Source organism: Haplochromis burtoni, unplaced genomic scaffold (assembly GCF_018398535.1).
Source record: "Haplochromis burtoni strain Fernald_Lab_line unplaced genomic scaffold, NCSU_Asbu1 Contig_37, whole genome shotgun sequence".
Classification (NCBI taxonomy): domain Eukaryota; kingdom Metazoa; phylum Chordata; class Actinopteri; order Cichliformes; family Cichlidae; genus Haplochromis; species Haplochromis burtoni.
In genome coordinates, this window is record NW_024582398.1 from 2180425 (window position 1) to 2205020 (window position 24596).

Here is a 24596-nt window from a genome sequence, read left to right on the forward strand (position 1 = left end):
TACGCCTACATGTTGCAATTCACGCAGTAATTGCATAATTTAAAAGACAGCAAGTATTATATCACTGAAATAAAAATGTATTTTTTCATTCTGTTTAGGTATTTTTATTAATTCATGAATAAATAAATTACTTCTTTGAAATTAATTTCTAAGTTTATTTTTAATGTTCCGTCCAGAATTTATTGAAAGCACTTCGTCTGGGATCCAATGGTGAGTCTAATTATACTTAAAGATGTACATTTAAAAAATACTGTTTTGTATGTTTTCGATAAACACATTAACGTCACACGTGCTTTGCCACATGCCGCTTTATATTACACGCATGCGTACTAATCACTTCGGCATGGCGGACAGTGGCTGGCCGGGCTGTGCTAAGAGTTTAAAAGGTGTCATTTTGGACCTGTGTGGAGTTTTATATGACAGCGGGGAGGGCGACGGGGTTGCAATTCCTGGCTCGATCGAAGCTGTGAAAAAGTGAGTGAAAATTTTCACGTAGAAATGTGATTAGCTTTACGTCTTCAGTTTGCATAGCTGTCAAAGTCCGTCACTCAGACTTAATGATGCATGTGACCACCTGCTTTGCCCTCCTGACCTATTGAAAGGCTCAAGGAATCCGACTTGCAGCTGCGATTCTGCACCAATGAGACCCAGGCCACCAGAGAGAAGTTTGTAGCCAAGCTTCGAAGATTGGGCTTTGACATCTCTGTATCTGAAGTCTTCCCTCCTGCGCCTGCAGCCATAGCTGTTCTCAAAGAAAGAGGTTTACGTCCTCACTTGCTGGTGCATGATGGTAAGATTCATATTTGAGCATCTAAACTTTTCAGACCACTTTTTAGTTGATTGTGTTCTAAGAGCGCACTTGGAATAAATGCACATTAAAAGCCCTGGTATAATATATGTGAGGAGTACATAAAGGGTTTTTTTCTGTTACATTCTGGTGTTAAATTATAAACTGACTCATTTAATCTCAAATCATCTTGAGTGTTCTGCTGGACCACGTCTAACTTGGCTATTGAATGGAACTTAAATCGTCTCATAAGTAAAACAAGACTTATGTGTCTTATAATATGATTTACTTGGTAAAGTCTCCCCTTTTGCAGCATAAGACATTACTTATTCTTACAAATACCTGGCATGAATCCATATACAGTATATAAATTATATTTGATTTATGAAACTAAAATTTCACAATAATCATTATGTCCATCGTGCCCAAATTTTAAATCATAAAATATTCAGACTAATCAAAGTGGGTTGAGCTGAAAATTATCTAATAATTTGATGATTTTAGATGCAATAACCCATTTATGACTGACTTTGCTCCTTCTCTGCAGGACTTCTCCCGGAGTTTGACGGTGTTGACAAAACCAACCCAAACTGTGTGATTGTAGGAGATGCAGCTGAAAATTTTTCCTATCAGAACTTGAACGAGGCTTTCAGGGTCCTCATAGGCCTGGAAAAGCCGGTGCTTTTCTCCCTGGGCCAGGGGTAATTAAATATTACTAGCCAACTGACATTACTCTATTGCTTATTCCAAGTAACGCATCATTAAATAATGAAATGTATTTATTGATGTTAATCTTTCTTCATAGGCGATACTACAAGGAGACGGACGGTTTAAAATTAGATGTTGGTGTTTACATGAAAGCTCTGGAGGTAAAATAGGTGCACCGATATTCTGATATATATTTTTTTTAGAGTTCAGTGGAAATAAATAAGTTATTTTTAATGTTGGCTTTTTTGTTCTTTTTAGTATGCCTGTGATTTAAAGGCAGAAGTAATTGGAAAACCTTCCCCGACATTCTTCCGGAGTGTTCTCAATGATATGGGCCTTAAACCACATGAGGTATGCAGCAATACATGGCCCTGCATGTGCACAGAGCACAAGTTAGGATGGAAAAGTTTACTGTCAGTTGTGCAATAAAGACCAGCTGCCTTTAGTTCTTGTTTTGCAGCTTTGCTTTGTTGAGCTTGTTCCTCTGTGCTCTGACGCTCCTGTTCCAGTTTTTCCAACAAATTATGAGCCAATGACACAATGTTTTCTTTCTAGTTTTGCATCTGTACTCTACCACAATAGATTGCACTTTAGTCACATATAGCTAACTTTACAAACTTTCAGCTTTAATTTTTTTATTTTCTTTTTTAAAAATAATAATCCTGTCATCCTGTAATTTAGTTGTTTTCTACAGTCTTTCAGGCCTCTTGGTGTTGCTGAACTATCCAGTGTTTTCATTCATTTTAAGAATGTACCAGAGTGTTGATTTAGCCACTCTTAAAGATTTCCTATCTCTCTGATGGGTCTTTTTTTTGTCTTTTCAGCCAAAATATGGGCGTCAATGCTTTCAGCAACATGTTATCAATATTTAAAATGACAACTCAAAGCTGCACAATATGATTTCAACACATCGAATCAACTATATCAGCTATATCTGCTTTTGTTTCTTATAAGTCTGATATCATATGTTTCATTATTGAAAGTATTTGTAAGAGTAAGCATTGTGTTATGTTGTATGAGAAGAATGCAAAAGAAGACACTTTAACAAGTAATTCATATTATGACACAAGTTTTGTAATACTTGTGGAATTATAATATATAACAGATAAACATGGTCTTTTGATTTGATTGTAAAATTCCTACAGGTTTTTTTTTTTGTTACTTTTTCATGTGGAGGAACACATGCACTGCAAATCCAACACACAGACACAAGAATGTTAACGAAAGTTTCAATAATCTCAGTACAAGTTTCACTCTAGTAATTTTCCTTCTTTCTCAGATACATGGATGTATTCACAGCTAACTTTGCCATCCTCTCCAGAGCACTCATTTACTCACCCAGGCTCTTTTCCTTGTTTGTCGAGTCACTCACTTAAAAAGCTCCCTTACAGACCCACTGTTATTCTCTTCTTTGTTTCTTTAAGAAATGCCTTCTTAGAATCACTGAACAACGGCCTGTTTGGCCCAGTCAATTGATACTGAACTCCTCCTGTGTTCAAGGAACTCTCTGTACCAGCTCTGTCTCCGCTTTCATCAGCTTCCCCTCCTTTCTTTGTGCCTCTGCTTCATTAATAAAGTAAAGTAGTTGCATGGTTTGACCTCACTGAGCATGCAAAGCAGGTCTAGGGTGTGCATGTTTTTAAAACCCATCTGCACTAGGTTCTCTTAGGAGTCTGTGGCCACCTCTTTTTGCCCTTGACACACTTGCATTGATAGGGGGGAAAAAATCTGCTCCTGTTTGATCTCGCGAGTAGTTTAAGTAGTCGTATTTTATCTAAAATTAGTGACGCTGGTTGAATTCTTAATCCCCGTTTTTGTTTTAATTCTCCCAGTGCACTATATTTGTTCTAATATGTCTCCTTTTTGTTTTTCTTGTGTTGTAGAGAGCCCATCATGGGTTGCTCCTTTGTTTTTGTCCTCATCCCCCTTTGTGGCTTCTTTATTGGGCAGTGGTGCAAAAGGTTGGTCAGTTGAGATGACGACTAAGCAGGTTTTGAAAGGAAACATGAGTAGAATGGAGGCCTGGATGAAACTGATCTCCCCAAGCGCTAATGAAGCTTCGTAAGGAAGCAAGGACATCAGAGAATAACTTCTGGTTCTCGGTGCAGTAATGATCTGTAGTGTATCCAAATGTTCAAAAACATACTGTAGTGGTATTAACAAGTGATACAGTTGGTTAACCACAAAGGACAAAGGGTCAAGTATTGTGTCATCAGTTGCACGGATTATGGAACTGCTGTTTTCTCTTTCTTCTCCCTTTTCACGTTCAGGTGCTGATGATTGGAGACGATCTTTTAAATGATGTAGGTGGGGCCCAACATTGTGGAATGAAAGGTGTACAGGTGCGGACTGGCAAGTACAGGTCAGTGTTATCCTAAATCTACAAATATGCTATGTGAACTGTGATTTGTCTATGTTGGGTAACCGTTTTATCTATCGGTTACAGTCAGTATGTTCTGTCCTGAATAATCCATATTCTTACTGTCTGTTTTACTTATCTGTTTAATTATATGGTTATTAGAGATAAAAAATAATAGAAGTAAATATTGTCATCGGCCATGTTGCTGCTACTCTTCTTTTCATTTCATTTTATTTCATTTAATTATTTGTTTCACAGATGGTACGTAAGCTGGTTATTAACAAATATCTAACCATTTAAGCACATAGCAGCAAATCAGTGTATTTTAGGCATGAAGATATGATCAAGACGGCCTACTAAGGTTGAATTTGAGCATCAGAATGGGGAAGACAGGCAATTTAAGTCACTTTGATCGTGCTGTGGATGTTGTTGTGAGACAGGCTGGTCAGAAACTGCTGATCCAATGGGATTTTCCCACGCAACCAAGTGTGCAGTTTACAGGCTCTAAAAAGAGTAAATATCCAGTGAGCGGCAGGGTAAAAAGCACCTTGTTGAAACCAGAGGTCAGTGGAGAGACTGCTGGAGCCGATAGGAAGACCGTAACCATTAATCCAATAACCACCAATTACAACGAAGGTATACAGAGGAGCATCTCTGAACGCACAACACGTCAAACCTTGATTGACCACACTGGCTGCCTCTCTTGTAAGCTAAGAAAATGAACCTAAGGCCACAATTCGCACACAAAAATCTCTGAGCAATGTTTCCAGCACCTTGTTGTATCTATGCCACAACGAATCAAGGCAGTTCTCAAAGCAACATGGGGTTCAACTAGTACTAGCAAAGTGTACCTATTAGGGTTTCTGTGAGTGCATTTGAAAAAAAATGTCCTTGCAAGAAGCTGTTTAGTTTGTCCACAAGGGGGCAGCATTACACCAGATTTGGGGCGCAATGTTTCCTTTGTAATGAACAGGCTTCCTGTGAGTCAGCCACCATATTCTTAAATCCTCAGATTTGTTTATTTGATTGAGAATCTGCCAGAAAAAGCTTTATTCTCTCCACATGTAGATGCTCGTTGCCCGCAAGGTCGTAGTCACCAAAGGGTTTATAGTCCCAAATCTGGGGAGTACTGGGACGCCTTCCTTATGGTGTAATTACGGAAATTTATGGTTGATTATTTCAGAACCATGTGGTACTTACAGTTTAAAGAAAAGAGAAGAGTTTCTGGGTGTAAGAGAGGATGCTGGTATAGAACTACATTATGCCATATGTACTGTTTACTATAATTTTAGTATGTCTGCAGTTCTGGTAAGTAATATAAATGCTTTACCCTTTATATGCATGTTTAAGGATATGTGAGAAAAGTGATGACGTTTTTTTTTTTTGTTTGTTTTTTTTCTACCTTACTCTTGCAGCTTATGCAGGTTTTTCCCCAAAGTAAAATAATTGCTACAAACAAAATTGTGGGCTTTTAATGTTTACCTTTGTCTTAACGTGAGTAACCCTTATGTAAAGATGGATAGCTAGCAACTGTAGCTGTCAGATGCATGCAACAGAATAAGAATATGGAAATATTTAAATTGCCTGCAAACCACGCATCAATCTGACGAGTGCTCTTCTTTATTACCTGCCCTGCCAACGTAGACTGGCATGCAGGTTGCGGTCATGTGACCAGAGAACGCTGAGTAATCTGCTTGAGCATCACTCAGCATTAATCCTTAGCTAAGAGCATGGTCACTCATTATAAAAGCTGCCCTCTGTCTGGGCAGTCATTCGTTCAGAGAGAGAGACAGACCTGCACATCTCTGCGGCGGTATGCATGTTTAGCTTAGAAGCCAAGTGGGCTGAACTTTTTCTACTGTAGAGTCTCAGTGGAGTAAGCACATGAATTCATCTGGTTTGTGTGACTTCATAGTCTACTCCCAGCAGCTCGGTTGAGCTCCAGTGTGCTGACACTCTGAACAGTGTCAATTCAACTTAACAGGGTAAAAGGGATTAAATTATATCACTGCCTAACTATGTTTTGTGGAGAAAGCATCTGGTTATAGATTAGCAGAGGAACATGTGTGAAACTAGTGTTGGGTTCCATGACATGCTGTTTATCAGCTGTGGATTTATTGCTATTAGTATTATCAAGGGGGTTTATCTGGGGAGAGCTGAGCAGAGCAATATAATGACTCAAAGGAAACCAAAACTGTTATTATGAATGATTAAGAAATCATCTGTGTTTCGAATGTATTGCTGCAATAGCAGCTCTGAACAGCACATCATGTGGGTGTGAAACAGTAATAACAGAAGAGCCTCACAGTATTTGTGTATTCTTTTGCCCACAACTAGGAACAGAGTATAAAGGCTGTTCATTTATGACACCTAAAGCGAACTGTCTTTGTTTATTAAACATGGGAAACTTAATAATAACCCAGAACTCGGAGTGCCCAGACTTGCTGACTTTACACGTTCTCTGAGAGGAAGAGGAGTAACTTTGACATTAACAGTGTTTCAGTGGGAATTTGAGTAGTGGGGGGAGACTTGAGATTTAACATTGTTTAGCTAAACGGGCCCGGTGAACCCAGGCTCGCTTTGAGCGGCTATAAACCCTCAGTCATAACTGTGAAAACACAGCTGTTTCCAAGTCAACCAGATGCTGCGCAGGCCTCCAGTTCCCATCACACTCGGAGAAATTACGGATTCAAATACCCCAGACTCGGTGACAAGACAGGAAGGGAAAAAGATACAAATCAAATCGTATCAGCTTGTGTGAAAATGCTTTTCACTTGACATACTCATAGCTCTGGACAACTTTAAGCTTTTTTTTTCTTTTCTTTTTTGAGTGTCTACTTTTAAAAAATCCTCTCTAAAGTTTTACATCCTTTGAAGTTGGTTCACAAGCCGGTTTTGTTTTGTTTTTGTTGGCTGCTTCAGGGATGAAGAGCCAAAATTGTGCCTCGCTCATTCTGAAGCTATATGTGTGTCTTTGACCTTTAATGTGTTAAAAGCTAAAGTCTGTAGTTTTTTAAAGTATCAAATAGAACTTAATGGATACATGTTATAGTAAACCTATACGATAAGAGGGTTTTATGTGCACTTAAGTGCTCACTTTAGTGTTAAATAAGATGTATTTTCTTATATATGTGGCTCATTTTGATTAAATTCCAAAGTGGAGCTAGCAACGTGACTTTGCTGGACTAGTTGGTGAGCTATAGGCACAACATAAGGGCATTTGTAATTGGCAGTTCTGCTAGCAGTCAAATTTCCCTTGTTCTTGTATATAACGAGTGAAAGTTAATGCACCTCAAGGGAGCCAGAGAACCCTTTGCTCTTTAATGTAGACCAGGTTTGCAAAGAGGGGCCTACCACTGAAAAGTGGGTGGAAATTACACTGAGAGTATAGAGATCGGACTGCTGATGTTAATCAGCTGCATGGGAACAATCCACAGACACTGAGCTCTGCTCCAAACCCCACTCAGGCTTTCACTTCTCAAGTTACATGCTTAATGGCAGTCAGAACATTATAGCTGTATATGAAATTTCAGTGGTTACTGAATACCATCCATATTACACTTTATCCATAACTGCTGTTTATGCTATTGAAAATCAGTAATCAGTAGTTGGTTAGGTTTCAGGTGTAATTTTAAAAACACAAATTAAATTATTGTTCTGATGAAGCTCTGCTGTGTGTAGGAAAAAGCTCTTGGACTGATGTTGGCCTGAAATGCAGATTGTAACAATAATTGATTGGACAATTATGCATAATTGTACTTAAAAAAACACATTTTCCCAGCGAAATGGGCCAATTACATGCAACATTTGGTATTAAAGCTAATGGATTTCATAGTCACATGGATTCAAGCTGTAAACCTGATATTGACTAATTATCACCTTATTAACTTGTTAGGAAACACTTGCCAGCTAACATGAAGCAGCTTTAGCATTCATTTGGAGTAATGTTTATGGCCAGCTGATAATCGCAAGTCTATGCAAAAGCAACACTTCTTCAGAGAGCTGGTGTCTGGGTCCTTGGCTGCTAAGTGTTACGCTCATCACCAACTAGGCACTCAATTTGTTTGTCTGCCATTTGGTATCGGGAGGAAACATTTATCTGCCGCGGGAGTAAACAGGATTGACACAAACAGCGAAGCTGAACTGAAACGGGGAATTTTCTTTACGCCTAGAAACCAAAACAGCGACCTGAAGTAAAGTGTCACAACTGCAGTGCTCCCTGCAGGTTTGTCCCAACCATTTTGCTTCTTTAATAATGGTTTGAATGACTATAAAGTGGCCATATCAAGCCTTTATTATCTGTATGCACTGTTACAATAGTGTTAAATTAAAGGTCTGCGTATGTAACTGAGAACAGCATAGGCTGATATCCTTGTTTATGAGGGGCAGCCAATCAAAAGAAAAATAGCTTTAAGGAAGGTGAAATGGTTTTATGGCGACAGGTGACGACCTAAGAGCTGCATAAAAAATAATAAGGATTACCTTTAATTATGAAACATGATGGAAGTGAGCATAAAGGGCCGCTTTATTATAAAAGCAATATTAGCGAATGAGTGGTGGGTCAATGTGGGTTTTTTTGGGGGGTTTTTTTGGTAATTATTTTGTGGAAGTACAAAAAAAAACAAATAAGCTGTGAGCTTGGCGTTTATAATTAAAAAATGTTACTGAGCAGTAAGGTTATGAGTATGATGCCCTTGTTTTCCTCTTTCAAGCGTATGTTACCTTTTTCAATAGTGATCTACAGCAGCCTGTTCCTGTGACCGATCGTGTGTTCTTTGTTTCTGTTCTCTTATCTTCAAGGAACTGCATCAGCGCAGAACTGGGAAGCTTTGAAGCTTCATAAAAGCAGGTTCACATCATGCTGTTTCTGCACGCAGCAGTGGTAAACCAGTTTAATTGCTACTGCCGTTTCCCCATGTGCTGCATGTGCATACACCCTCAGCGCTGGCGTGTGTGCTTGTGCCGGGGAGAAAGCTATGCAGCAAAGAGTGGGATACCGGCACAGCTTTGATAGGTGTTTTGAATGGGCGCCAGTGAGTTGGAGGAAGCCCATAGTGGATTCCAGTTGGAATCTGGCAAAGAGCACACAGCAAACATTTTCACACAGCAGCAACCATCGTCAGAGTGGTTTACACTGTGAAACTCTCTCTGCGGCTAACGCTTGGCTGCTAATGGGAATGTGTGGAAACAAGCAGGCTGAGCCAGATTGAAGCTCTCAAGATGGAACTAGTCCCTGATGATACAAACTATGAAATAGTTTGCTGAAACCGCACCCTGGTTCATGCCCTTTCTGTCTGTGGCCGTCAACGAGGGACGCAACAGGAAAGAAGCATAGCGGGGTTGGGGGGTGGGTTGGGTTAGTGGCCATGTGCTTACCATACATGGATTACTGTCCCTACAGTAATTTTATGGCTTGCACCAAGCCAATGCTCTACTGTATTTACTAAAACAAACATGCTGACATATCTCCAAAAGTTGATTCTGTTCATCTGGACGTAGCGTTTTGTGGGAGAAATGTTTTGTCACTCATCCAAGTGACTTCTTCAGTCTCAGCTAACTGCAGGTTTCCCCAGCTTATAAACAGTACATTTGCATAACGACTGAAACCAGCCCACTGAAGGGACAATGGGCTGGGAGGTCAGTTCCTTAATCATAATTATGCAAATTCTCATGACCATTGATCAACACCCACTGACCAAAACCCACTGATCAAAGCCCACTGATCAATGGCCATGAGTCCCATTCACAGAGAGTTGGGGAATGGCTGCAATCACAGCATTGTAAGATGGCAAAAGATGTACCCCTAGGCCCCCTCCTCGATTCACAGATGGTCTTTCCCTTTTCACGTAAATGGCCTCCTTGACTCCGCCCCCAAACCAGCGTTCCTCCCTGTCCAGGATGTGTACATCCTCATCATTGAAAGAGTGTCCACTGGCCTGTAGGTGTAAATAGACTGCAGAGTTCTGGCCTGACGAGGTAGCTCTTCTGTGTTGTGCCATCCGCTTCGCCAGAGGTTGTTTGGTTTCCCCGATGTATAAATCCTGGCAATCCTCCTGCACTTAACAGCGTACACGATGTTACTCTGTTTGTGTCGGAGGACCCGATCCTTGGAGTGGACCAATTTTTGGTGCAGCGTGTTTTGGGGTTCAAAAGCCACAGAGACCTGGTGTTTTGAAAAAATGCATCTCAACTGCTCCGATACTCCTGACACATATGGGATCACTATAGGTTTTTGCTTGGGCAGCGGTTGTCTTTCTCTCCTGGATCGGCTGGAGCTTTCTTTAGGTGCCTTTCCCGCTTTGACAAAAGTCCAGCTGGGATAACCACATTTACTCAGGGCCTTCTTGATGTGCTGTTCTTCTGTCTCCCTGGCTGCTGTGTCAGTGGGGATGGTGTTCGCGCTGTGTTGTAACGTCCTGATGACACCCAGTTTGTGTACACGTCAGCTTTTAGATGTCCCCCATTACTGATGGCAATCTCAGTCTAAGAAGGCTAACCTGCCACTTTTCATATCCTCCCTGGTGAATTTGATGTGTCGGTCCACCGAGTTAATGTGATCTGTGAAATGTAGTACATCCTGAGATTTGATTTTCACCCAGGTGTCATCCACATATCAGGCTTGGTGGTGTTCCAGGGTAGGAAAGCAAAGCCCTCTTTTCCACTTCTTCCGTGTACAAATTGGCCACGATGGGTGAAACTGGGGAGCCCATGGCACACCCATGTTTCTGCCTGTAGATCTGACCCTTGTATGTAAAGTAGGTGGAATGAAGACACAGTTCCAAAAGCAAACACACTTGGTCGATGCTGAGAGTGGTCCTGTTGCTGAGGTTGGTGTCATCCTGTAATCTCTTACGGGCTACCTCCAACGCTTCCGTGACTGGGATGCAAGTGAAGAGAGATGTAACGTCGTACGGGACCATGGTTTCATCTGCCTCCATAATGACATCTCTCACCTTCTCAACAAAATCTAGGGTGTTCTGGATGTGGTGTTCAGAGCTGCCCACCAGCGGGTTGAGGATCGAAGCCAGAAACTTGGAGATGTTATAGGTGACAGAGTTGATCATGCAGACAATCGGTCTTAAAGGTGCACCCTGTTTATGTATTTTCGGTAAACCATACAGACTTGGTGTAGACTCCCCTGGGTACAACCTGTGGTATGAGGTCCGGTCAATAGCCTTGTCTTGTTCTAACTGCTTCAGACAGTCTATCACCCTCTTCCTGTAGCCACTTCCTGGGTCTCGTTTCAGGGGCTCATAAGTATTTTCATCACTGAGTAGTGACAAAATCTTCTCATGATAGAAAGTACTATCATGAGAAGACTGACCTCCCAGCCCATTGTCCCTTCAGTGGGCTGGTTTCAGTTATTATGCAAATGTACTTTTTATAAGATTTGGGGAAACCTGCAGTCAGCTGAGACTGAAGAAGTCACTTGGATGAGTGACGAAACGTTTCTCTCACAAAACGCTACGTCCAGATGAACAGAATCAAGTTTTGGAGATTTACTTTCCTGGATGATTGAGAATGCATCAAGATGCTGACATATGCATGTTTGCAAAAGAACATGCTAAAGAAAGAACGGTTCATTAGTTCAATGCTGCATTCATGGCCCTTGTTGGCACAGTGTAAAGAACAGGAAAACCCCATGTTGTTCCAGCGTTTGAGATTCCACCGATCATTCCAGAAATATCTCCACTCCTGCCTTTGTGGACACACCAAGTACAATCATGTCCATAAATATTTAGACAGAAGCACAGCTTTTCTACAGTTTTTGCAAGCGTAGTAGAAAGGGTCAAAGACAATGAATTAAAATGGTTCACAAAACATTTAGAATTACATTTTTCCTCGTTTTTTGTGGCTTTTTAATAAAAAAATAATAATAGAGACAACAGAGTAGCCTCTTTTAGTTAGCTGTTGCTTTGCATCTATATAGAAGAAGGGTGTGGCGGATGTTGCCTTTTGAACATATAGAGTATGCGAGGGTGTAAAAGCATACTCCTGTCTATCAGCAAGCGCGACGAAAGCTGTATGTTCCCCCGCCCACAACACATTCGCCACCAACATGTTTGAAAGGCATCTAAAGGTGAAAAAGGGTGCCATGAACTTTACTCTTGATGAGAACACTCTTGACTCTCTGTGCAGTCTTGGTCTCCCAGGTCATGTGTCATTTACTAGGTTTACCTTTGATATCGCTCTGCTGATTTTTAAAATGTATTTATTTTTGGCTTTATGAGCCTCAATAATAGCCTTTTCATGTGTTCAGTCACCTAAGGACACTCTGTGGGAACTCTGAGCTGTGTGCTAGCTCCTTTCCGCATGAACTAGTGTTCACATACCTCACCTAGGAAACAATTTGAAAGAAAACCTGCTTGTGTTGTACCCACAGGCACTATGTATGGTATTATATGTCTTACAAGCAGTTCTTTCAATATTGTTGTAAAATGTACTCAAATTAAAGCAATAATTTTGCACTTGTATTTAGTCTTTATTTTAGTTTAGGCCAAAGGTGTTTTCGGTTATTCTTATGTAGCAACTTTCTCCAACTGGGATGTTCTGTAACTGTCAGATTCTTTGACTTTAAGGCTACTAGACGGATATTACAGTTGACGCATAGGTAAACTGAGATTCATGAGAACTGAGTGAAACATGATAGTGTAGTAATGAGATAACTAGAAGAAAAGCTAACAGTTTTTGAAAATGCTCTTTGACAGACAAGAATATGTCAAAAAAAAACGATGATCAATGCTTGGCATATGGCATATTTCATGAACATGGATGTTGTCAATGAAGCTTCTATGAGCTTGCAACATTGTGCAATGAGTAATATCCCTGAGGACATGCAGTTCTCATCCAATGCGTTAGTATGCAAATATTCCAAGCTATGATTTTAACTGCTAGTATGATCAGAACCAACAAGTCTGAGAGTAGAAAAAGAATTTGGCTTAATCCAAAAGTGATGGTACAATTAATCTGTGAGTAAGCACCAAAGGATTTTAACAGCTTAACAGACTACAATACACTGTACAGTTGTCCCCCAGCAGACCAGTCCAGAGAAACCTTCCCAGCCCAGACTGAACTGGCTCTCTCTGAGTGGCACATAACCTGTGATTAGTGTGGATATCCTGAGCAGATTTCCACTGAAACCTGTAATGAAGTCTTGAAAATAAAGCCATTGTGAGTGCAGTGAATGAAAGGAAAAACAGCTCATTAAGAAAGCAAATGGCCAATCAGCTTCAGCAAACACAAGAGAAGGCTTTTCAAGTAGAAAAATGTTTGCTGTCAGCTTAATATAATAAAGTGGACAGAATTAGTATAATAACCCCAATATTACTAGCATATTTAGGGCAGGTTAATTGTATTCCCGCTCCCTAAGAGACCACATGCTGTAACTTGGCACTATTCCTCATAAATCATTTGCCTGTATTTGAATGGCTGTCTAATAAAAATGAAGTGATCCAAATTTAAGTTGGACCTCCTCCATATGGTGATCAGATCTGGCAGTTTGACTGAAAATATTTGCTTTTAAATCTATATTGGCATGATGTTGAAATTGATTATTGCTAGACTGTTGGTGCCAGTTAGCTTTTATTTTGTGGTCATTTCTGGGATGGCTCCCAGATACATTATGTATTTCAGCTTAGCTTAGCTTTCAGTCCTCCTCATGACATATAGATCAGCACATATGATAATGGTCATGGTTTCATGTACGACAGCAAGGCCTTCCTTTTACCTAGACAGTTATGAAATGTAGATTACCTAAGATAATGCCTTTAATTCTCTCCTTCAAGCACACTAAACTGAATTTAATGTGTAGTCTTGCCTGAGCAGGTTACGCTTGAGTCACATTTTCGCTTTGCATTGTCTTGATCTGTGCAGCATTTTGCTTTGTAGAAAAGAGTGCAGGCACTTCATAGTGTCTCGTGTAACAGCGCAGTCCCACACCCTGTCCTCTTAACCACTCTTAACACATTAGTTTTGTCTGTGTGGGAAGGAAGTGAAGTTATCGAAGTGCACTCCTCTCCGCTGAGGCTGTGGGCTGTGAATTTGTCAGCTACAGTGTTTCTAAATGTGTCATTTAGGTCTGTTTATCTGTGCACCACAAGAACACTGACTCTTTACACCAGCAAAGGGATGCGTGACATGTGCACAACGTGGCCTTTGAGCTAAAGCTAAATCCACAGGGGCCCTCTTTTGTGTCCAAGTCCACCCAGATGTTCAGAGGAACTAAAGCTAGCACGTTCTAACCTGTTAGCTTTATATAGAAATGTATAAACCTGACTGTACAGAATGGGTTCATTTCATTTCATTTATTTGTTCATTTGCAGGCACAACAATACCTATATTGAACATAAAATGCACAAAACAAAAAACAAAAATTGCCTGAAAAAGGAGTGGGACGAAGAAAACTTGTATATAAATCTGTGTTCATTTCTTATTAGACTGACAGAATAAGGCATAATTCTAAAGTAATTTTGACATTATGCATCATCAGAAGCATACAGATAAGCACAGTGATGTCTGACCAGCCATTAACAACTCTCAGCATCTCCTTTGTCAGTCAGCAGCAGGGCCTTGGCAGGATGCATGGTAAACTGGGATAAATGTGTGTTGCATAAGGTTCCTATTTCCACTGTTGGATTTCCCTTCTATTTAACAGATAACACATGAAAGCTGGGTTTTCTTAGTTGGATTTCTTTTGCTGCATGTTTCTAGAAATGGGTGTTCATTTCCACTGGAAAAAAAGAGATTCGCTTGTTAGTTCTTGCTCGTGCTAACAGCTACTTGAGCCCCATCATGCAATGGGCCACTTCCTAATTTTCCATCTTTATGCCCAGTGTATTCCAAATGCGGAGCTGATGGGCCTAAATTGTAACTGCTGTATTTATCATTCTAGTTTTTCACTACTGTGGTCAGTCCTTTTAAATTTTCCAATTGTAGCGTGCAACCAAAATCAGCCAATCATGATGCCAACTGAAACTGTTATTGTAAATTATTTGTACAAAATTGTGGATCTGAATTGATGCACGCATACTTGCTCCAAAAAATAAATGCTAATTTAGCATGGTGTTTCCAGACAATCCAAACTTGGTAAGATACAGATTTGTGTAGCTATACTTTGGCTATCGCAAAATCTTTTTTTGTATTTGTTTCTTTGTCTACCAACTACACGTACACAATCCGGAGTTGAGCAACCAAATTTGGCACAGAACTACATCTTAAGTCTATCAAGGTTCTTATCTATATCACATATTTTGATTCCATCTTATTGCTTAGCAACCACCTAGCATGTACTTTAAGCAATTATGCATCTAAATGCATAAAACAAGTCTTAAAACCACCATAAAAGTTTTATTTCATGGCAGCAGCATCAAATTAAAAGACATTGTAGAACCTTCAGCACCACCTGAGCGTATGCATATGTTTGAACCTGTGTAGATTAGAGAAAATCCAAAATAAATTCAAACTTTCTTTCAAAGTCAAAGATGTCCCATTGTAGACTGGGTGACAATTTCACTATGGAAGAAGAAGAGTTCACATTAATAATCTAAAAACCCCAAATTACTATGATGTTTATGACCATGATGGGTATATAAAAACTATACATACCCTTTTCCAGTCTGATTTGTCATTCAAAATGTTTTTACTACAAGCATCATTATCCCAATTACACACCCATTCATAAAGCACTTAAAATTTTATTCACACAGTTTCACTCCAATGAAAGCGTTGGGAGGCTCAAGGTTCAGTGTCTTGTCCAAGGACATTTCTACATACAAGCTGGAGGAGCCCTACAGTCACCTACAATCTGTCAGAAAAGCATCATGCCAATTTTTTTTTTTTTTTTAAAAACATCAAAAACTTTAAATGTATGTGTAAAAAGCTGTTAGGTGGTTTCCAGGTTGCTGAAACCCCCCCTTTTTAAACCCAACAGTCTTACTGTTTGTTATACAGTTAAATATAGAGTTTCAATCATTTACATGGGGTCCTGAGTTTGCTGTCCTGTCTTATGTGACAGATAAGAGAGCCCTATGATCAATTACCTAGTCATAAATCCAAGAAGTAACAAAGCTGAACTGAACAGTTGAAAGGCAAAGTGAGACTCGTCTTCAACAAAATCTCAAAAGCTTGTTTCATTTTTGTTTTTAGTATCGTAGTAATGTGTAATCCGAACACCTGATAGTGTGCCATATATTGAATTGAGGTCATAGATTGAAGTGACAGTAGCCACAAAGAGGTTATAGAAGCCTCCCCACCCATGGGTGTTAGCTTCCCCCTGCCTGCAGACTCTTTTAAAGCCTGCTGTGCGTTAGAAGTCAATGAGATATTAATAATTAACCTGAGCTTTTTTTTGCAGTGAGACCAGACTCCCACGGTAAGACAAAGGAACCAAGCAGGCCTCAGTCACTGAGCTCCTTCAACAGTACTTTTCCACCCGTGAGAAAGAGAAGAGGAAATGAGTGAGAGTGGGAGAGTAGAGCGAGTTGTAGCCCACAGATGGCAGGCTGAAACATGGCACTGCCTCTTAAATACATGAACACAGACCCGTAGCCGTTTCAATGGGGAACCAATCCCTCTTGCAATTACCAATTGACAAGCTGCTTGGCTAGAGGGATTTGGGCCTTTGCCTGGATTCTGCTGTAACCATTTTTTTTTGTTAGGATTTGTTTTAGTGAGTGGGTATGCATGGTTGTACTTGCATTTTCTTTATCTGATGCAGGTGACTCAGCAGCACCTCAGAGCTAGCATAACACCCATGCGCCCTGAGATATACGCACAAAAAGACGATTCAGCAAGTCATCAGCAGTGCTGCTAATAATAACAGCACACAGATGAAAACAGTGTGGTTAGATCTGGGTCACGTAAGGCTTTGCATATTTAGCACAACACTGACAAGGACAGCTGTTAAATGTTGAAGGTAATGGCTTCTTAAAAGCTAAAATTTAGATATATATTTTTTTTCCCTTTGCTCCCACCGGATCACCTAAGATGACTCCACAAATTAGCACCTAAACCATAGCAGCAAAACCTTTTGTAATTTATTAAATAGATTTCAAAGCGATGAACGTCACACCAAATATAAAGAGTCAGTCTAATCTATAATGTCTAAAAGTTTATGTCCTAAGTAGCCGTTGAGGACATAAAAAAATGTATGGTTTGCATCCTGTTCACGTAGCATTGGATGTTTTTGTTATTGTGAAAGGCAGAAAGTTTCCAGTAGGTGGTTTTCAGCAGGTCAGGATTCTCTCTCACACACGCTCACAGTCATCGCTCGTACTCACAGGAGGTTTTCGTACAGCCACAGGATGGAAAAAAAGAATCAAGTCGCTCTTTGCGCCGCAACCAGGGAATCCCCTTTTGTGTCCAGCTCGATTGGAAAGAACCGTTAATCTGCGTAAAGTGTGAAAACCATGCCGCAGCTGTTTGCTGATCATGATTCAACATTATGCAGCCTTTTGTAAAGTGAAGTGATAACGGTCGCTGCACTGCCACAAACTCGGCAGAGGATGTGAAGGCTTCAAGTTAGCATCTGTCACTTCTGTTGCCATAACATGCACGTAACATGGTGGTTTCCTCTGTTCAGTTGGGCTGTTTTTCCTAAGAAGGTGCAGCTGTATTATTTCAAGGATGTTATCTGTGCTTTTGTACCTATCAGGTAAAAGAGAACAGAAAGATAGGAAAAGTGAAGCTCGGAGCAGATTGTAATAAAACCAGGCTGTAGCATCGCTGGTGTCGACAATCCCCGCTACATCTTCACTCGGTCTTGTGGCATTTTATTTACAACAGAGTCAGTCAAACGGATCACATTTTCACCCTCCAGGCCGACGCTGCTAAAGCGGCACCGTGCAGCAGGAAACGCGAGCAGCTGCACACCTTTTCTCCCTGTCCCCAGGGTGAAGGTAGAGAGCTTTGTCATGTGCCTGCATCTTATGTCACCCACACGGCTTGGCTCAACATAAAGGCTATGAATGTCATCAAGACGTGATCTCCCTCAGGTTATATTTAATATCATCGTCTTTATAGTGGAAAAAAGGCTGCGTTTCAGCTCCTGCTGCCTTCACTAGTCTGGCATGAAAACAACACACTGGCCTGGGTTGACTGTTTTTCCACCTTTCACTTGCAAAGTGACTCTTTACTTTCAGTGTTATCTTCCCTGTGTTGCTAGGTGGCAACTCACTTTACACAAAGCCTACAATGATACCCTGTAGCTCCTATTTATTAGAGGAGCAGTGTGATAACTATGTCATTTCATTGAGTTATTTGCTATGTGATGTCTCTATTGGTAAGCTTTTATTGGTTATTCCTGTTTCTTGTTGTGGGTTTGTTTTTAAATGCTTTTATGACTTTCAGTACACTTTCTTGGTAACTTCAGCCCTCTTTAGAGTTGTGACTTTTTGTGACAGATTTCCAACTGGGAAACTTCTCATGATGACTCGGAAAGCCAAGTCATAAAGTATGCAACGTGGCTGAAATATTGAAATATTTGGCTGAATTTGTCACACCCATGTTCCTACTTAAGAGTGCGCAAACACACTGATCAGAAGAACCTCCCAAAGTTAAACGGTACTACTTTTAAAGCCTACACTGATTAGCCAGCCTCTTTCATTGCTAACAAATGCTAATTTCTGTCTAATAGGAGCCATATTTCATGTAGGCAGTTTGGATTTTATACTAGCTTATGCTTCTTTGACTACACCATTAATAGCAGCCATTAAAAGTTAGATCAAAGCTTCAACGTTGCCTTTTGTCCTACAGTCAAATCACAGGAAACCCAGATATTTCTAGCTTGAGTTGCTCAGTATGTAACCGCCTTCACACCAAAATATCACCGAGAGTTGCGCGCTGCTAACCTGATTTATTTTTTCGTTTGTTTTGTTTTTTCGTCAGTATTGTGTCAAGCAAAATGCCTGCTCAGCAGAGGTGCAGAGGTTAAGAGACAAGTATAAATCGAAATCGGGCATATGTGACGGTTTTGCTTCCCTCTGTGCACGAGGCGAGTTAAGCATTAACCAGCGAGAGCGTTTTCATGCTCTCTCACCCTGCGGTCAGTTACCTCAGGAGTCAGCTGAATGCATCTAAATGAAACGAAACAAAGGTGAAGCCGCCCTCTTCTCTTCAGGTTAAACAAGAGTCCTTTTCTTTATTTCTATATCTTACCTCGTCCCTGTGTGTCTCTGACTCACAGCAGACTTTCACAAACAAATGCACTCACTACATGAGTCATTCTTATCTACTTTCTTTTCACGGAGGAACAACCAGTGGCTGCAAATAAAGTGTTTTTAATAGTGTCAAGTTTTATACTGTATATGTCATATCACACTCGAATCACTCACAACTGATTTGTTATTTTGGAAGCAAGTCCTGTGACAACCTGCAAGAATCACATGGGGCATTCATAGCTTTAAAGGATCGACAGCATTAGAGAACCCAACTTTAAAGCTCCACTTTTCCTTTTTGATCAGCATTTAATCTTCCTAGAGCCCAATGTGAGGTCTTTAGCTGTCTAAAACCAAAGATATTCAAATTTTCAGCTGTCAAAAAAAAATTTGGAGCCTGCAAGTGTTTGACATCTTGATTGATGATTTGCTTGAATGTTAATCAGCTGTCAAAATCGTTTTTGTCAAATCGGCTGCTGTGCTTGTTCACCACTAGCCAAGCTCACTGCTCCTTTTGGATTTTTTTTTTCTTGCACTACTTGCAGCACAAATTGTGTGATCATTTACTAACCATCTGATGAGGCAGTTTGCTCTTTCAGCGTAGGGGCAGCTGTGTTGTACTAAACCCTTGGCTGCTCCCCACCTCCTGCCTCATAGCTGACCTCATCCCTATGTGATGGCTCTGCAATGTCAGTCAGGCTCAGGGACCAAACCTATCTATTCACGTGTATTGATATTGCATTGACCTGAAGGACAGCAAGCCGCAGATTACCTCACCGGTAACACTAGCTGTATTGTGCTGAATTTTGCATGGTCACATTGACCTGGTTACTTCTTCATTATTCATGGGAATGGGAGGAAGGCAGCAAAATGAATACACGCGCATGCATCTATGTATGCCTATCTAAAAGATGGAGTTGGGGAGAGATTTAAAGAAGCATCGGGTTGAAAAGACAGTGAGGTTGATACTTTTGGCTTCACTTCTTGAAACATAAGAGCCATGTGACCTATGTTGCTTGTGCGTTCATGCCTGTGCGTGCATGCGTGTGTGAACTCAATCAGTCCTCGGGCAGAAAAGGGTGCGGGAGTAATCCAGCACAGGAGACATAAAACCCCAACCATTAGTGGACCAGCTCACATAACCCAAGCACTGGCAGCTGACAGACATGCGTAAACACATGGCACTGCTTTGCCATATTCAGCGTGGCTTCGGCATTCAGCACCTCTTCCCCCATTTCCACCACCACAGGCCTCTTCTTTCTGTCACTACACTTGGGCGGCTCACAAATATTTGCCATGGGGCTCTGTAAGCTCTCAGAAGTCAGGATTAATGGTGGTGTGTGCCTCACACCCAGGGCCTGACAAAGAGTCCCCATCTGGAGTTCCAAGCCGTGACTGAGGAGCACAGGCAGCACACAGAGCCCGGTCAAGGCGGCCGGTGGGGGGGGGTCTATAGGCACCACTCCATAAATGAGCAGGACTCCACAGCAGTTCTGATGAATGAAGGGGTGTCTCTGTCTTTTGATGGAATTGGGTGGAAAGGAGGTCCTCCATGTGAGCTTGGGCCTAGTGCCACACCAAATGGATTACATTTCCACTACCAGCTGATTAAACAACCAAATCTGCATCCATCACTGGGCCTTGATCCAAACAATGGCAGCAGCCAGTGTTGAAGCTACAGCCTTGCCTGTCTTGACCAAGTCCACAGCTTTCCCACAATTTAGGAAATCGTGTGGAAACAGGATTATGGGTAGGGTAATTTTGGGCATTGGCCTGTGACCTTTTGATGTAGGGTACTTTATATGGGAAAAAATGTAAAGATCATTTCTGTGTGCGTGCTGTAAATACAATAACCCTTTCTGTGCAGTCCATCCAATTATAATCGTAGAACAAGACTGTACACAAGTCTGAGATAAACCATTTTCAGCACCTTAGCATTAGTTCATTTGCTAATTTGTCCTAAATGCAGAGTAACGATTACGCTGATAAGAATGTCAGGGGAATGCTGCAAGTGTCTCTTGCACTGGTGCCTCTAAATGTCTTAACAAAAATTTGAGGTCAATGTAGTCAAGGGGCCACAGAGCCACGAGATTAGCACAGCTGAACAGCAAGTTTGGTGAAATCGGTCTGTTACCATGTGTGGAAGTAATGTGTTTTGTTACAGCCTCACAGATTAACAGTATATTACGATTTGATCCTAACCTTGATACAAAACAGCAATATAATTGTGGTGTAGTGGCCTGCAGATATGATAGAAAGGTGTGGTTATGGAGCCACCGTTACCCTGAAATACCTTCAAATCAACTGATATGTTGGGCAAAGGATGACGACTGTGGATGTACTCTGGATGTAGTCAAAGACATTCAGAGGGTGGGTATGCTTTGGAAAGGGTGAGATTGAGGCAGATGATACACTGTAAACACTGTAAGGGGAGCAGCCAAAAGAACTAAAAATACAATGCTGTTAAACAAGCTCTTAACAGAACCAGAGTTACCACACAGGATGACAGTTTTGATAACAAACTTTCTTTTTCGTTTCAGTTGTGTTTTGTTGGGGGTTTTTTTGTTTTGTTTTTATCCCCCCACATAATGCAGTCAGCGTTGTTAATCCACTCGACTGCGTCAAACTGCTAGTCCTTGTTTACCATCCCTTTTGTGCCCAAGATTTCCTTCGTCCTGCGATACAGGTCCTCAAACCTGTGCATTTGCTTCTCCTCCCTCAGGCCCATTGATGAGAGGCACCCGGCGGTGACGGCTGACGGCACTGTAGACAACCTGGCCCAGGCGGTGGACATGATCCTCAGTCAGAGGGGGCACTGAACACCAGGCAGTGGACACTGAACTCTAGCTGATCAGCAGTACCATTTAAAAAGTAGCTTCTGAAAGTTTTCTTTGTTATGGAAGTTAAATTAATTAGCCCATGGCCTCTATAAACTGTTAACAGCCAACTGTATTGTCACACATGGGAAAGACTCCCATCTGTTGCTCTGCGAAGTGTGACACAAACTGGAATGAAGTTTGCAGAACAATTATCCCATCTGCAAGAGATAGTGTTGAGCATGCTTGAGCTGTACTGTGTATTTGTCAGTACATGATTGGCATAGATAAGATACCTCAAGATGACACGAGTGTGCCGTAACCAGCTGCTGACTGACAGTTAAAAGGCGAGAGAAATGCAGTGTTCAAGTTCCCACAGTCAAATTCTCCGAAGAGCTGCTGTACTCACAGTTTGCACTAAACATTTGCTGCACTTTAACGCAGAGTAATTGTTGTGCGTCATGTGATGAAAACAGAGAACGTGCACAAACCCATACAGAGCTGCAGGAAATATTAGATTTTTTTCTTTGATTGTTATAAATAAAGATCATTTTCGAGTCTGTGTGAAAATGTGTGGAATCTCCATCAGTTTGGAAATTTGTCTGAGTCATTGTCAGAGAAAAGCTCAAGGTCTTAAAACACTTGGGGAAAATTCAGCCTTGGCTCAGGTTTAAACTGGAATTCGTATCGGAGAGGCTTTTGTTTTACAATAATAAATCGCTGGAAATGGGAAGTGAGCTGGTCTGAGAGATGATAAATGCAACCACTGCTGAATGCGATAAATTATGCTGATGCTTGGGCTCATGTTTCTCTCTGTGTAAACAAAAATGAAACTGACACTCCATCAGATTGAAGAACCACAGATCTTCAGCTGCTTATCTTTATTTACTTGACTTTAAGCGGCCTTTTACTGGAGACGGTCCTGTCATAGCTTCTCTGTCAAAAGCCACTCATTACACACGGTATCCACACCGAGGGTTAATAAAACGACCGTGGCCAAAAAAAAAGAAAAAAAGATTGGTTATTGGGCTTCAGTGTCACAGCTGGATCGTTGAGATCTTTGGAAATGGAGCGTAAAACAAATGATTCTCAATCGTTGCCCCCAAGGTTCCACTGTACCAAATAAATTCGACAAGAAAAAAAAAGCTCGTTTTCAAGTGATACATTGAGGTCTCTTAGGTTTATTTCACCATTAGCAGACACAAGCTTGAGTATGTCTGGGCATTCAGAGGTAATGAAATGTTATGCAGTAGTATGAAACTGCAGCTTGACTGGTTGTACCACTCCTATTTGCAATTCAGGAATAAATGTTAATGTACGCAGAAAAGCACTAGCAGCTGGTACCCAGTTTTCTAACAGCCTGCACATTGTTTGACCCTGTGTTTTGTCCATTATGTTACTGCCTGCTGGACTCGTATTGAACTATTAAACATGCATTTGAATACTCTCGAATGAATTCACTTGGCTTTAACTAGGTTATTTTTCCAGTTAAGGGAAGTGAAGTATCTGAGGGATCTAGGCCACACATACACCCCTTTTGGCAGGTTCACCATCACTAGGTCTTAAACTCAAACACACACATGACCCAGAGCTGGATGATTGTTAACCTCATCTCTCAGGCCAGCCTGAGTTTAGCCACCCGTTTGACATAAGTTACAAATTAGCAACAGTTTACCTATCGTGGCTGTCTGCACTGGTAAACAGTGATATACTGTATTCCTAATGGGGTGCAGTACATTGATTCTTTTCCTGTCGCTGCACAGCAAGATTGCTTTCAGATAATAGAGGTGACCTCATTTTGGGAGACATGTCTGGGCATGTAGAGTAGGATTTCACTGTCATGGGACAAATTGATAGACTGGCAAATCCTTGTCTCACCAAAGCTGTTATGGAGATTAACATGTAAAGGTGATTGCTACGTCAGTTTGTCACCTTTGGGCCTTTTTTGGTATTGCAAGACAATACGTTAAAATAACTGTATTGTCTTGTACTTCAATTTATGCTAGAAATGAAATAAAATACGCAAGATACACTGCTGTGCAAAAATTTTGAGCCACCCCTTATTTCGGTATATTTTGCGATGAAATTTTGAAATGGCTGCTGGGATTTATTTGCAGTGTTTTTTGGATCATTTTGATGCTGAATAATGAAACTGTTTCCAATCAAATTCTACCCAGATGGTATTATATGGTGGATCAAAATCTGCATTCATAATTCCATCAATTTTGACAAGATCTCCAACATCCCTGACTGAAATGCATCCAAACCCTGACAGAGTCTCCACAGTGTTTCACAGATGGCCATAGGCACTAACTGTTGTACGTCTCGCCTGACCTTTTCGTACATACTGCTAACAATTTGAAACAAATATTTCAAATTTGGATTCATTACTCCATAACTGATTTGCAAAGATGTTTTTTCTGCCACCGATTTTTCATTCCAGTTCTTGTGTAATTTGGCATACCTCTGCCTTTCCCCTATTTTCCTTCCTAACTTTCCTTCCTTTTTGCTAGATTTATTTTTCCTGTTTCTTAGTCGTGACCTAAAAAACTTCGCAGAAAAGTTTTTTAAGCCTCCCACTTTTTCTTTTGTCCTCCACTTCTTCAGCTGTTAAAAGACACACCACACCTTGTTGGTGCAAAAATACTATCTATGCCTGTCAAACAGTAATTAGGGGCATTTCTTTCTAGATTCATCTGTTTTTGTGACAGGCTGCTAGTAACAAAGTGACTAAAGATACGATTTAAATTTGTTCTTTGCTAATTTTTCAGTTA

At 40.8% G+C, this 24596-nt stretch overlaps 1 protein-coding gene across 2 annotated transcripts; it reads left to right on the forward strand.

Moving 5' to 3' along the window:
• Nucleotides 1-307: 307 nt before the first annotated feature.
• LOC102293543 (phospholysine phosphohistidine inorganic pyrophosphate phosphatase) lies at nucleotides 308-22829 on the forward strand. 2 transcript variants are annotated; one of them, XM_042219745.1, is made up of 8 exons: nucleotides 308-474; nucleotides 603-790; nucleotides 1335-1488; nucleotides 1593-1656; nucleotides 1754-1846; nucleotides 3379-3456; nucleotides 3766-3857; nucleotides 21729-22829. In XM_042219745.1, exons 1-8 carry the CDS (start codon nucleotides 323-325, stop codon nucleotides 21823-21825), a joined length of 918 nt encoding a protein of 305 aa, XP_042075679.1. In that variant the 5' UTR covers nucleotides 308-322; the 3' UTR covers nucleotides 21826-22829. The 2 variants fall into 2 exon arrangements, with proteins under 2 accessions (XP_042075679.1, XP_005919587.2); XM_005919525.3 differs by lacking the exon at nucleotides 3379-3456.
• The last annotated feature ends 1767 nt before the right edge of the window (nucleotides 22830-24596 follow it).

What these genes read in the sequence shown, in the direction of transcription:
- LOC102293543 (XM_042219745.1), top strand. Translation starts at nt 323, where the DNA reads ATGCGTACTAATCACTTCGGCATGGCGGACAGTGGCTGGCCGGGCTGT. An exon ending in TCGATCGAAGCTGTGAAAAA is followed by an intron (nt 475 to 602) that starts GTGAGTGAAAAT and finishes ACCTATTGAAAG; the next exon opens with GCTCAAGGAATCCGACTTGC. An exon ending in GTGCGGACTGGCAAGTACAG is followed by an intron (nt 3,858 to 21,728) that starts GTCAGTGTTATC and finishes CTCCTCCCTCAG; the next exon opens with GCCCATTGATGAGAGGCACC.